At 43.7% G+C, this 13,746-nt stretch overlaps 1 protein-coding gene across 1 annotated transcript in view; it reads right to left on the minus strand.

Moving 5' to 3' along the window:
- SLC6A1 (solute carrier family 6 member 1) overlaps positions 1–13,746 on the minus strand; it is a 214,176-nt gene that overhangs the window by 38,125 nt on the left and 162,305 nt on the right. The window contains exons 6-10 of the mRNA XM_075321266.1: positions 9,355–9,487; positions 7,828–7,962; positions 7,650–7,753; positions 5,140–5,264; positions 1–89 (exon numbers count right to left, since the gene is read on the minus strand). The exon at positions 1–89 is cut by the window's left edge and continues 24 nt beyond it. Coding sequence (XP_075177381.1) covers positions 1–89; positions 5,140–5,264; positions 7,650–7,753; positions 7,828–7,962; positions 9,355–9,487 — 586 coding nt within the window. The remainder of the gene's footprint in view (positions 90–5,139; positions 5,265–7,649; positions 7,754–7,827; positions 7,963–9,354; positions 9,488–13,746) is intronic.

Genomic DNA, 13,746 nt, shown 5'->3' on the forward strand with positions numbered 1-13,746 from the left:
CAGCATGGAGAAGAAGAGGATGGCCCAGAGCGGAGAGATGGGGAGCTGAGTGACGGCCTCTGGATAGGCCAAGAACGCCAGGCCTGGTCCTGGAAGAAGAAGAAGATGAAGGTGAAGAGGTATTGATTATACTGAACCAGAAGCAAATCTAGTAAATGGAATCACTTTGCCGGGTTCTGTGTTGTTGAGTGTTTTATGAGACGGGAATATGTGAAGGAATTAGAGATGAGCGAGTCGGACAAAATTTGTTTTGCCAAATTCGGCAAGGAAATCCAATTTCAGTCCTTTTGGTGGTAAAAGCCATTTATTAAGCTCCAAGGTCTCTCCAGACCACAAAGGATAATAAATGAAGAGGATAAAACCTGAAAACCTCCACTCTATCCTGTCCCGGCACCCCAGCTCCCTGCCCGGTGCTCTACGGCTCGCCGCTGTCTTCCACCTTCATTCTTCTTGACTCTTCGGTGCCTCCGGCGCTGACAAGGTCTCACACAACGTCATGATGTGCAATTCCCTTCAACATAATGATGTCCCTTGAGACCTACTCAGCGCTCAATGCACCGAAGGACAATAACAGAAGACAAGACTGGAGCCGAAGGAAAGAAGAAAACCGGCAGCAGACTGGACAAAGAGCTGTGGTGCCCGGACCGGTGATGGGTGAGGGGAGTATATGTTTTAAAATGTTTTCCATTTTTGCCCCTAAAATTAATCAGGTAATATGTTGGCTAATAAGCTGCCATGTTGCTTGAGTGGCCCCAAAAATTAGTTCTGGTTGATGCAAACTTTTGTGACATTCAAAACAAATTTGATTTTCTTTGAATAAAGATTTGCTCAGTCAGCATTACAAGAAGCTGGCTGTAATCTAAAGACTATTGGATCAATAGATGTAGAGTGGAGCCCACAGCCTAAGGGATGTGGACTTTTCACAGCATGAAGAACTGGTTATGTGGATTTGATTGTAGTGTTTTATTAGACATTGCTTGCTTGTAAGGTACACAATTTGAAGGGGGAAGGGGTTGTATATGTGTGTGATGGAAGGGCTCAGCGCTGTGTGTGATGGAAGGGCTCAGCGCTGTGTGTGATGGGAGGGCTCAGCGCTGTGTATGATGGAAGGGCTCAGTGCTGTGTATGATGGGAGGGCTCAGTGCTGTGTATGATGGGAGGGCTCAGTGCTGTGTATGATGTGGAGGGCTCAGTGCTGTGTATGATGTGGAGGGCTCAGCGCTGTGTATGATGGGAGGGCTCAGCACTCTGTGTGATGGGGAGGCCTCAGTGTGACGGGGTATGCGGCAGAGCAGTAAGGGACGCCAGGCCAAGGATCAATCCAAAGGAAGAAGCCCTCAATGTCACCTGCAGCTTCATTAAATGGCTTAAAGTCCTTGCGGGACACTCTGGAGAATTCCCTCATAGTGGGTGCTGTGGGTACAGTCTGGCTGGAGCCTCTAGCTGCTTCCACAGCAAGCCTCCTCTCCAGCAATGCTGCCCTCTCTTGAGCTCTGCAAATGGCATCCCTCTTATCTTCTATGGTGGCCTCATCTCCAAGCAGTGCCATCTCCTCCTCATACCACACAACCCACTGACTTTTTTGGGTACCTCCAGCTCCCTTCTTTCCTCCCTTTGCTGTGGAAATCCTTCCTCGGTGCCATCTTGCAGGCAAGCTCCTTCCAAAGCCTCAATTAGTTGCTCCTTGGAGAGTCCTTTGTAGCCAACGTCTAATTCACAAGCCTTTGTTTTGAGGTTCGACATAGTCCAGTTCCTGTATCCTGAGGTTCTGGTTTCAGACGTTGATGGGCCATTGTCCGCCATTTCGTCTGCTCTGATCCCGCCACTGGCAACCAGTTTGTGACGGGGTATGCGGCAGAGCAGTAAGGGACGCCAGGCCAAGGAACAATCCAAAGGGCTTTATTGGAACCACAAAGATAAAGCACCAAACATAAATATAGATCCTTAAAGTCTGCAAGGAGTCCACAACAAAACAAAAGATCCATGGGGCTCTCCCGGTATTCCAACGCCAGGGAAAATATGGCAATGGTCCTTATATGAGTTCCTTGCGTCAAACAGGGTGAACAACAAAACGCAATCCCACGTGGCCACTGATATTCAATCTGTGACAGTCCATATACAGGCTTTAGGATCCAGCCTCAGCAATAGATCCTAGTCCTTCTCCAGCCGAGATCCAACTAACTCAACTAACATGAGTCTCATTGTTCTTCTCTCCTGGGATCAGCCCCTTAGGTGGGAAGAAGAGTCCAACTCTGCCTGGACACTTGATACATGAATGGACTTTAGACTCCTGGCGGGGGAGGGACATTCTGTTACAACCCCTTCCCCCCTGAATTTGTGTACGGACTAGTGACCTCAACAGGTCGCTTGTCAAGTACACATAAACATGGTGGACCTGACTCAGGGCTCCTCCTGCCTGGACAATCCGTCTGCATTTTGGGTGTTGGCTCCAGATTCTTTAGTGTATGATGAAGCTGTAGGGTTGAATGTTCGGCTCCAGTTTGTTTCCTCCTTCACTTAAACTCTGCTTCCTGCACCCACAAATTGGCATTGTATATCTCCCACATCATTGGCTAGGAGTATGTCTGCAGGAAGGCCGCTCATCACACCGATTATGCATTGTTTTACCCCAAAGCCATAATCCAGGGTTACACTTGCTCTTGGAATGTATCTTTGAGTACCTCCAGCCAATTCAATGGCATTTCCTGGTCCCTTTTGAATTGCTTCTGGTTGAATTACTCGGGGATCTGCTATGGTGAGAAAAGCCGCAGTGTCACGAAAGCCAACAACTTTTTGGCCATCCAGCACGACCTCCTGTAGATGTTTATGCTGAAGATCATAAGAACGGGCGGCTGTGGCTCGCACTCCATAGACTCCTGGTAGGGAAGTCAACATATCAGAGTCACTTGGCAAATCATCAGGGCCTGAATCCAGCTCTTCTCCTGCTGAGGGTGTCTGTAGATAATGGACAGTCAAAGGTGGTCTGCAGCTGTTCTGCCTCTGAACACCTGGACAGTGAGCTTGCAGATGACCAGGCTGCCCACATTGATAACATCTGCGCTGCGTCTCACTCCTTCCAGTTTGCCTTCTGGAGAAGTAGGTAGGAAACCTTGGTGACTGATAGGGAGGTGCAGGTGCTGGAGGTGGTTGTCGATTTAGAGGATGACTCCACTGGATAGATGGGCATGTGGCCCGCAGATGCCCGGGATGCCCACAGCTATAACATCTTTGCTCTTCTACTTTCTCTCCTCGTCGCATTCCAGAAAATGTGGTAGAAAAAACTGGAGGCACATACACACGGGTATCCACATGAGGTGGTGATCTAGGAGGTCAAGGAACATTGGGCACTGAAGGACAAGGAACCTCTGGTGTTGGGGAGCTGGTCATTTTTGCTCCCTCTGATAGCAGCTTCTTCCATTGAGGCTTGATAGTGAGCACCTCATCAGCTAGAGCAGCAGCTTGTTCCACTGTCTCTGGTCTCCTCTCGCGCACCCATTCCCGGATCTCAGTAGGGCAATTGGCATAAAGCTGTTCTTTTAAGATGACCTGGACGAACGTCTCCCAAGTTAAGGACCCCTCTCCCTCCAGCCAGCGATGGCATACTTGTTTCGGTCTGTGGGCATACATCTTGAAAGACCCTTCCCCATCACAGGCTAACGTATGGAACTGAGTCCTATAAGTATCTGGGGTCACGACATAATGTTCTAGAATGGTTTGTTTTATCTCCCCATACTCACAATTCCACTGAGGGTCCATAGCTCTATAGGCGTCGGCAGCTCCACTCTCCAAGAGGCCCACCAGGTGTCTGACTCGCTCTCTTTCTGGGACTTCCGTTAATTGGCACTGATGCTCAAAGTCCAGGAAGAAGCCCTCAATGTCACCTGCAGCTTCATTAAATGGCTTAAAGTCCTTGCGGGACACTCTGGAGAATTCCCTCATAGTGGGTGCTGTGGGTACAGTCTGGCTGGAGCCTCTAGCTGCTTCCACAGCAAGCCTCCTCTCCAGCAATGCTGCCCTCTCTTGAGCTCTGCAAATGGCATCCCTCTTATCTTCTATGGTGGCCTCATCTCCAAGCAGTGCCATCTCCTCCTCATACCACACAACCCACTGACTTTTTTGGGTACCTCCAGCTCCCTTCTTTCCTCCCTTTGCTGTGGAAATCCTTCCTCGGTGCCATCTTGCAGGCAAGCTCCTTCCAAAGCCTCAATTAGTTGCTCCTTGGAGAGTCCTTTGTAGCCAACGTCTAATTCACAAGCCTTTGTTTTGAGGTTCGACATAGTCCAGTTCCTGTATCCTGAGGTTCTGGTTTCAGACGTTGATGGGCCATTGTCCTCCATTTCGTCTGCTCTGATCCCGCCACTGGCAACCAGTTTGTGACGGGGTATGCGGCAGAGCAGTAAGGGACGCCAGGCCAAGGAACAATCCAAAGGGCTTTATTGGAACCACAAAGATAAAGCACCAAACATAAATATAGATCCTTAAAGTCTGCAAGGAGTCCACAACAAAACAAAAGATCCATGGGGCTCTCCCGGTATTCCAACGCCAGGGAAAATATGGCAATGGTCCTTATATGAGTTCCTTGAGTCCAACAGGGTGAACAACAAAACGCAATCCCACGTGGCCACTGATCTCCAGTCTGTGACAGTCCATACACAGGCTCTAGGATCCAGCCTCAGCAATAGATCCTAGTCCTTCTCCAGCCGAGATCCAACTAACTGAACTAACATCGGTCTCATTGTTCTCCTCTCCTGGGATCAGCCCCTTAGGTGGGCAGAAGAGTTCAACTCCGCCTGGACACTTGATACATGAATGGGCTTTAGACGTCCTGGCTCTATTCTGTCTACCAAGTTGTGGATTGGAGAAGTTCCATGCTGAGAAGAACAAACAATCCCCCACCAGTAGTACATACAGGACAGTCAAGGAGAGACAGACTATTACACCATGAGCACAGGCGGAGGAGGGACACTCTGTTACACTCAGCGCTGTGTATGATGGGAGGGCTCAGTGCTGTGTGTGATGTGGGGGGCTCAGTGCTGTGTATGATGGGAGGGCTCAGTGCTGTGTGTGATGTGGGGGGCTTGGCACCGTCCTGCACAGAACCTGCCCACAACTGTTGCAGAAATGGTGACAACATTTTACCTGAAGCTGCGACTTGCGCTATTGGTCTTTTAGTCACATTTGCCATGAATCCAACAATGGAAAAGATGACGAAACCCGCAAACATACTTGTGCCAGAATTGATGCAGCAGACAATGATTGAGTCTCTAGAAGAGAGAAATCATAGTTCATTGTTGGAGTAATACGACAATTTAGTGTTATAAAGTATAGCACAAAGTATAGCACAACGCATGCAGTAAAGCGGAGTACCTCGAGCTAGTGACAGGGTTATCTAAATTTGCTCCCTTTAGATAAATAATTATTTATGGTCCATTTACTTAGGCAGTTAAAGGGAATCTGTCAGCAGGTTTTTTGTTTGTTTTTTTTAACATGAAAGCAGCATAATGTAGATACAGAGACCATGATTCCAGCGATGTGTCACTTATTTAGCTGGGATGTAGTTTCAATACAATCAGTTTAGCAGCAGGAGATTAGCACTACATGACTAGGTCTCATGTGCAGAACAGGCAGGCTAATCTGTGTAACCTCGCCCCCATCACTGATTGGCAGCTTGCTGACAATCACAGTACACACAGGAATCTGACAACCAGTGCTGTGAGTGGTTTTATACACAAAAATCTGGCAATCGGAAGTGTGGGCGGGATTATACAGGTCTCAGCATTCTGAACACTGCTACATCTACAGCAGAGAAAACAAGAATTCTAACAAAACTGCAGCAGGCAGCCCAGAAAGTGACACATCACTGGAATCAGAGTCTCTGCCCTTATAGCATGCTGCTCTCAGACTACATAGCAAAAATCTGCTGACAGATTCCCTTTAGGCCATGTGCGCACGTTGCGTTTTGTCATGCGTTTCCGCAGCGTTTTGAGCTGCAGCGTTTTAGTGCAAAATTGCATGCGTTTTGCTTTCCAGGCAAAGTCTATGGGAAATATGGCTTTTTTGTGTGCACAATGCTTTTAAAAACGCAGCGTTTTTTGTGTCAAAAATTTGTCAAAATCACTGCGTTTGAAGAAGCAGCATGTCAATTGTTTTTACCATTTTGGCAGCGTTTTGCTAACATTGAAGTCAATGAGAATTATCTAAACGCATCCTAAAGAAAATTCTAGCATTTTACATGCTTTTTTATGCTGAACGCATGCTTTTTTGACAAAATCAAAGCATGTGTTTTTGGCATTATAGTGAGGTCAAGACAAGCGGTTTCCAGTTGCCCCTCACATCCAGCCCGACTTCAAAAAATTAGTCAAACAATACTTTTACTTTATTTTCAACATAATTATTAAATCTCATTAATCATTTTCGGTAAATTATTATTATGTTGTATGATTTAAAGGTTATTTTTTTTTCAATTTTTTCATACTGTTTGAATGTTTAAACTTTATTTAGTTGTGTCTTTGTATTGAAAACGCATCTCAATTTAAGCACTGAAAATGCATGTAAAACGCGATCAAAACGCGGCAAAAACGCAAGAAAAACGCTTGCGTATTTCCTGCATTTATGTGGTCAAAACCAAATATGACAATGACAATTTCTGCCAGAGGATGCATTCATTTATGCAAGGTACTGAACGCAACGTGCGCACATTGCCTTAATTGGTGATATAGTAAGTACAGGCAGCAATCAGTGTGAATTGGGGACAATTGATCAGTATTTCAGCATAGTCTGGGCTGGAGCCGGCGTTCATAGGAGATCAAGCAGCACAAACAGCCAGATGATTGCAAGTTCAAGACCCCTAAGGGATCTAACAACTACTGTGAAAAGTGGAAAAAAATGTTTTGAAAAAAAAATTAAAAATATTAAAGTTCACATCACCAAAATCACAATTATGAAAAATAAAGCAATTAAAAAAATACACATATTTGGTATCGATGTGTTTTTAAAAGTCTGATCTATCAAAACATATAATAAATTAATTCTATCATTAAATAACGAGAAAAAAATCAAAACTCCAGAATTACATTTTTTTGTCCTCCCCAAAATTACAATAAATTGCAATAAAAGGCGATAAAAACACCAGATGCACCCCAAAATGTTACATAAAATTTTACTTTTACAAATTTATGAACTTTTTATCACCACCAAATGACAATATATACACATATTACACATATTTGGTATCTGTGTAATTGTATTGACTTGGAGAATCATATTGCCAGGTTAGTTTTACCATATAGCGAACATGAATATATACAGTATATATATATATATATATATATATATATATATATATATATATAAACAAAAATAATTGTGAAATATTGGTTCTTGTGCAATTTCCACACACTTGGATTTTTTTTCTAGTGCATCACATGATAAAATTAATGTCATTCAAAACTCCAACTTGTGCCGCGAAAAAAATCGAATAAACCCTCACCCGGCTATGGGAATGAAGGGAGGAAAAAACGAAAAATAATGGAAATGGTCTGCGGCATGAAGGGGTTAAAGCTGCTACATTTTGGACTTTAGACAAATATATAATATATTATATTAAACAATGGAGACATTATTAAATCAATGTAGAATATCTGCCTTGCCTGTAAACATTGTTGTGGAATGAGTTGTAGCTTCCCAGGGCAATTAAGGAGCCCAGCCCCAAACCGTACGAGAAGAAGATTTGGGTTGCCGCGTCCAGCCACACCTGTGCCGAGGCGAGAAGATTCATTACCATCAAATCGGTTCAAATCTCATATATTAATGGCGGCTTCTCTTTACCTCTGAATCGGAGAGTTTACTGAAATCTGGAGTGATATAAAATAAAATCCCATCAATAGCTCCAGGGAGCGTGACCCCGCGGAAGAACAAGATGATCAGCATGATGTAGGGGTACGTGGCGGAGAAGTAGACCACCTAAAGGGAACGGAAACAGTCATCTTATTAGTTTAATGATTATTCAACATTGTAGCTTTTAATTAATTTAGTCCCTGTCTTCTGTTAACCAAGGTTCTATTCTCAGCTGCTTAAAGGGTTTGTCCACTACTATTACATTGATGGCCGATCCTTAGGATATGTCATCAATGTCTGATCGGCCGGGGTCCAACACCCTGCACCCCGCCGATCAGCTGCTCTCAGTGCCCACAGTGGCGGCAGGAGGTGACCGCAAATGCTCAGTACTGATGCAGCCCCGTCTTCTGATAGCGGCCGGGCACTGCACATCCCTATTGATTTGAATGGGAGGCGGATGTGCAGTACCCGGTGCCAACCGCTATCAGAAGACGGGGCAATCCTGAGCATTTCTGGCCACAGGCTGCCGTCGCTGGCACCGAGAACAGCGGATTGCCAGTGGATGTGGGGTATCGGACCCCGGCCAATCAGACATTGAGGACCTCTCCTAAGGACAGGCCATCAATGTAAAGTAGTGGACAACCCCTTTAACATTCATGTCATTTTTTGGCACCTTGTCTGTCATTAAAACCCAGAACGATGGTGCTTGTACTTTTTTAGGCAATGTATTGCTGTGATTTATTTTTCAGACAATTTTGTAACAAAAAAAGAATAAATCCCTGTCCTGCATCTGGAACAAATAACATATTATTGAAATGGACTAAATTCAATCCTTTGTTTCAGTCTTTTAAAAAAATTTAGTGGAACTTTTATACTGTCATGTGCTAAAAATTTCCATAAATTTTGACATGTTTATGACAAAATAGGAAATAAAAATTTGTCAAAAAAAGTTTGAAATTAAATTTTTTAAAGGGAACTGTCATGTCCCCAAATGCTATTCACGTGCAGACAAAGGGTTAATCCGCAGGCAAATAGCATTGCAAAGCTGCCTAACTAATACTGCAGCTACTGGGAGAATATAAACTTTACTGATTCTGGGAGCTGCCAGCTTTCAGTCATCACAACATGCACGGTGCGGACACAGTGTATGCTCAGTGTACAGTTACTAGCAGCTGTAGCCACGCACCCACACTTTGATTGACAGCTAACTCTACAGCGCCTCTGTGCAGACCGTGCTGTGAATCAATGTGCCAGTTCGTATCTACAGCTGTCAGTCACTGTATACCGAGTGGACACTGTTCCTGCGCTGTGCACGCTGCACTGACTGAAAGCCGGCAGCTCCCATTATGAGTAAAGTTCACTTTCTCCCAGTAGCTGCAGTAAATCAGCCGGACAACAATGCAGCACTATTTACCCAAATAGATAAACCCAAACTCGTAGGCTTACAGAGTTTGCGGACATGATAGGTTCCATTTAACAAAAAAAAAAATATATTCAGATCACACAAATGATTGTTACCTTTCCTGTCCAGCCAACGCCTTTCCAGATGCAAAAGTAGACCAGCACCCATGCAATAGCCAAGGTGATTGCCAGCGGCCACCGAATCTGACCCGGCTTCTCTAAGCCATCGGTCATTTGATGCATGTTACGCCTAAAATATAAGAATGCAAAGGTTAAATAGAAAGGAATAGAAATGTATGAGAAATCATCCTTTATTCCAAACAAGCAAGAAGGAGAAGAATATTATATTATTATTATTATTATATTATAATCTTATAACTGTCCAATAACAGATCATAAGCAAACAGTATCGACAATTGTGTTTGTTTCCAGCGACTTTTATGAGAAAATATAAGAGTTTGCTGAAGATCAGACATAACTGCCCCTTATCTGAACTCATACATTACTATGGAGGATATAAGAGAATTAATGGGGTGATCGGCGCCCCTCCTATTTACAGTCATATGAAAAAGTTTGGGCACCCCTATTAATGATAACCTTTTTTCTTTATAACAATTTGGGTTTTTGCTATTTCCGTTTCATATATCTAATAACTGATGGACTGAGTAATATTTCTGGATTGAAATGAGGTTTATTGTACTAACAGAAAATGTGCAATCCGCATTTAAACAAAATTTGAACGGTGCAAAAGTATGGGCACCTCAACATAAAAGTGACATTAATATTTTGTAGATCCTCCTTTTGCAGAAATCACAGCCTCTAGTCGCTTCCTGTAGCTTTTAATGAGTTTCTGGGTCCTGGATGAAGGTATATTTGACCATTCCTGTTTACAAAACAATTCCAGTTCAGGTAAGTTTGATGGTCGCCGAGCATGGACCGCCGCTTCACATCATCCCACAGATGTTCAATGATATTCAGGTCTGGGGACTGGGATGGCCATTCCAGAACATTATAATTGTTCCTCTGCATGAATGCCTGAGTAGATTTGGAGCGGTGTTTTGGATCATTGTCTTGCTGAAATATCCATCCCCTGCGTAACTTCAACTTCGTCACTGATTCTTGCACATTATTGTGAAGAATCTGCTGACACTGAGTTGAATCCATGCGACCCCCAACTTTAACAAGATTCCCGGTGCCGGCATTGGCCACACAGCCCCAAAGCCGGATTGAACCTCCACCAAATTTTACTGTGGGTAGCAAGTGCTTTTCTTGGAATGCCGTGTTTCTTTGCCTCCGTGCATAACGCCTTTTTGTATGACCAAACAACTCAATCTTTATTTCATCAGTCCACAGGACCTTCTTCCAAAATGTAACTGGCTTGTCCAAATGTGCTTTTGCATACCTCAGGCAACTCTGTTTGTGGCGTGCTTGCAGAAACGGCTTCTTTCGCATCACTCTCCCATACAGCTTCTCCTTGTGCAACGTGCGCTGTATTGTTGACCGATGCACATTGACACCATCTGCAGCAAGATGATGCTGCAGGTCTTTGGAGGTGGTCTGTGGATTGTCCTTGACTGTTCTCACCATTCTTCTTCTCTGCCTTTCTGATATTTTTCTTTGCCTGCCACTTCTGGGCTTAACAAAACTGTACCTGTGTTCTTCCATTTCCTTACTATGTTCCTCACAGTGGAAACGGACAGGTAAAATCTCTGAGACAACTTTTTGTATCCTTCCCCTGAACAACTATGTAGAATAATCTTTGTTTTCAGATCATTTGAGAGTTGTTTTGAGGAGCCCATGATGCCACTCTTCATAGGAGATTCAAATAGGAGAACAACCTGCAAGTGGCCACCTTAAATACCTTTTCTCATGATTGGATACACCTGCCTATGAAGTTCAAAGCTCAATGAGGTTACAAAACCAATTTAGTACTTTAGTAAGTCAGTAAAAAGTAGTTAGGAGTGTTCAAATCAAGAAATTGATAAGGGTGCCCATACTTTTGCAACGGTCAAATTTAGTTTAAATGCAGATTGCACATTTTCTGTTAGTACAATAAACCTCATTTCAATCCAGAAATATTCCTCAGTCCATCAGTTATTAGATATATGAAACTGAAATAGCAAAAACCCAAATTGTTATAAAGAAAAAAGGTTAACAGTAATAGGGGTGCACAAACTTTTACATATGACTGTATATATTACCATTTCTTATATACAGTGCCTACAAGTAGTATTCAACCCCCTGCAGATTTAGCAGGTTTACACATTCGGAATTAACTTGGCATTGTGACATTTGGACTATAGATCAGCCTGGAAGTGTGAAATGCAGCAAAAAAGAATGTTATTTCTTTTTTTTTTTTTTTTTTTAAAAATTGTGAAAAGTTTATTCAGGGGCTCATTTATTATTCAACCCCTCAAACCACCAGAATTCTGTTTGGTTCCCCTAAAGTATTAAGAAGTATTTCAGGCACAAAGAACAATGAGCTTCACATGTTTGGATTCATTATCTCTTTTTCCAGCCTTTTCTGACTAATTAAGACCCTCCCCAAACTTGTGAACAGCACTCATACTTGGTCAACATGGGAAAGACAAAGGAGCATTCCAAGGCCATCAGAGACAAGATCGTGGAGGGTCACAAGGCTGGCAAGGGGTACAAAACCCTTTCCAAGGAGTTGGCCCTACCTGTCTCCACTGTTGGGAGCATCATCCGGAAGGGGAAGGCTTATGGAACTATTATTAGCCTTCCATGGCCTGGACAGCCTTTGAAAGTTTCCACCCGTGCCGAGGCCAGGCTTGTCCGAAGAGTCAAGGCTAACCCAAGAACAACAAGGAAGGAGCTCCGGGAAGATCTCATGGCAGTGGGGACATTGGTTTCAGTCAATACCATAAGTAACGTACTCCACCGCAATGGTCTCCGTTCCAGACGAGCCCGTAAGGTACCTTTACTTTCAAAGCGTCATGTCAAGGCTCGTCTACAGTTTGCTCATGATCACTTGGAGGACTCTGAGACAGACTGGTTCAAGGTTCTCTGGTCTGATGAGACCAAGATCGAGATCTTTGGTGCCAACCACACACGTGACGTTTGGAGACTGGATGGCACTGCATATGACCCCAAGAATACCATCCCTACAGTCAAGCATGGTGGTGGCAGCATCATGCTGTTGGGCTGTTTCTCAGCCAAGGGGCCTGGCCATCTGGTCCGCATCCATGGGAAGATGGATAGCACGGCCTACCTGGACATTTTGGCCAAGAACCTCCGCTCCTCCATCAAGGATCTTAAGATGGGTCATCATTTCATCTTCCAACAAGACAACGACCCAAAGCCCACAGCCAAGAAAACCAAGGCCTGGTTCAAGAGGGAAAAAATCAAGGTGTTGCAGTGGCCTAGTCAGTCTCCTGACCTTAACCCAATTGAAAACTTGTGGAAGGAGATCAAGATTAAAGTCCACATGAGACACCCAAAGAACCTAGATAACTTGGAGAAGATCTGCATGGAGGAGTGGGCCAAGATAACTCCAGAGACCTGTGCCGGCCTGATCAGGTCTTATAAAAGACGATTATTAGCTGTAATTGCAAACAAGGGTTATTCCACAAAATATTAAACCTAGGGGTTGAATAATAATTGACCCACACTTTTATGTTGAAAATGTATTAAAATTTAACTGAGCAACAAAACTTGTTGGTTTGTAAGATTTATCCATCTGTTAATAAATCCTGCTCTTGTTTGAAGTTTGCAGGCTGTAACTTATTTGCATCTTATCAAACCTGCTAAATCTGCAGGGGTTGAAGACTACTTGTAGGCACTGTATCTGGATGTATCAGGACGAAAGTGTCGGCCGGATGAAGGAGTGCAGAGAACAGATACTTACTTGTCTGACCGTGACACTGGAATCGTGCTGAAGACCTATTTTACCGATATAATGAGAAGAAATACAGTGCCTTGTGACAGTATTCAGCCCCTTGAATGTTTCAACCTTTTCCCACATTTCAGGCTTCAAACATAAAGATAAAATGTTAATGTTCTGGTGAAGAATCAACAACAAGTGACACAATTGTGAAGAGGAAGGAAATTTATTGCTTATTTTAAACTTTTGTAGAAAAGAATAAACTGAAAATTGTGGCGTGCAATATTATTCATCCCCTTTACTTTCAGTGCAGCAAACTCCCTCCAGAAGGTGATTGAGGATCTGTGAATGATGCAATGTTGTCCTAAATGACTGATGATGATAAATATAAGCCCCTGTGTGTAATCAAGTCTCCGTATAAATGCCCCCGCTCTGTGATAGTCTCAGGGTTCTGTGTAAAGCGCAGAGAGCATCATGAAGACCAAGGAACACAACAGGCAGGTCCAGGATACTGTTGTGGAGAAGTTTAAAGCTGGATTTGGTTACAAAAAGATTTCCACAACTTTAAACATCCCAAGAAGCCCTGTGCAAGCGATCATATTGAAATGGAAGGAGCATCATACCCCTGCAAATCTACCAAGACCCGGCCGTCCATCCAAACTATC

This window comes from Anomaloglossus baeobatrachus, chromosome 8, assembly GCF_048569485.1.
Source record: "Anomaloglossus baeobatrachus isolate aAnoBae1 chromosome 8, aAnoBae1.hap1, whole genome shotgun sequence".
NCBI classification, from domain to species: domain Eukaryota; kingdom Metazoa; phylum Chordata; class Amphibia; order Anura; family Aromobatidae; genus Anomaloglossus; species Anomaloglossus baeobatrachus.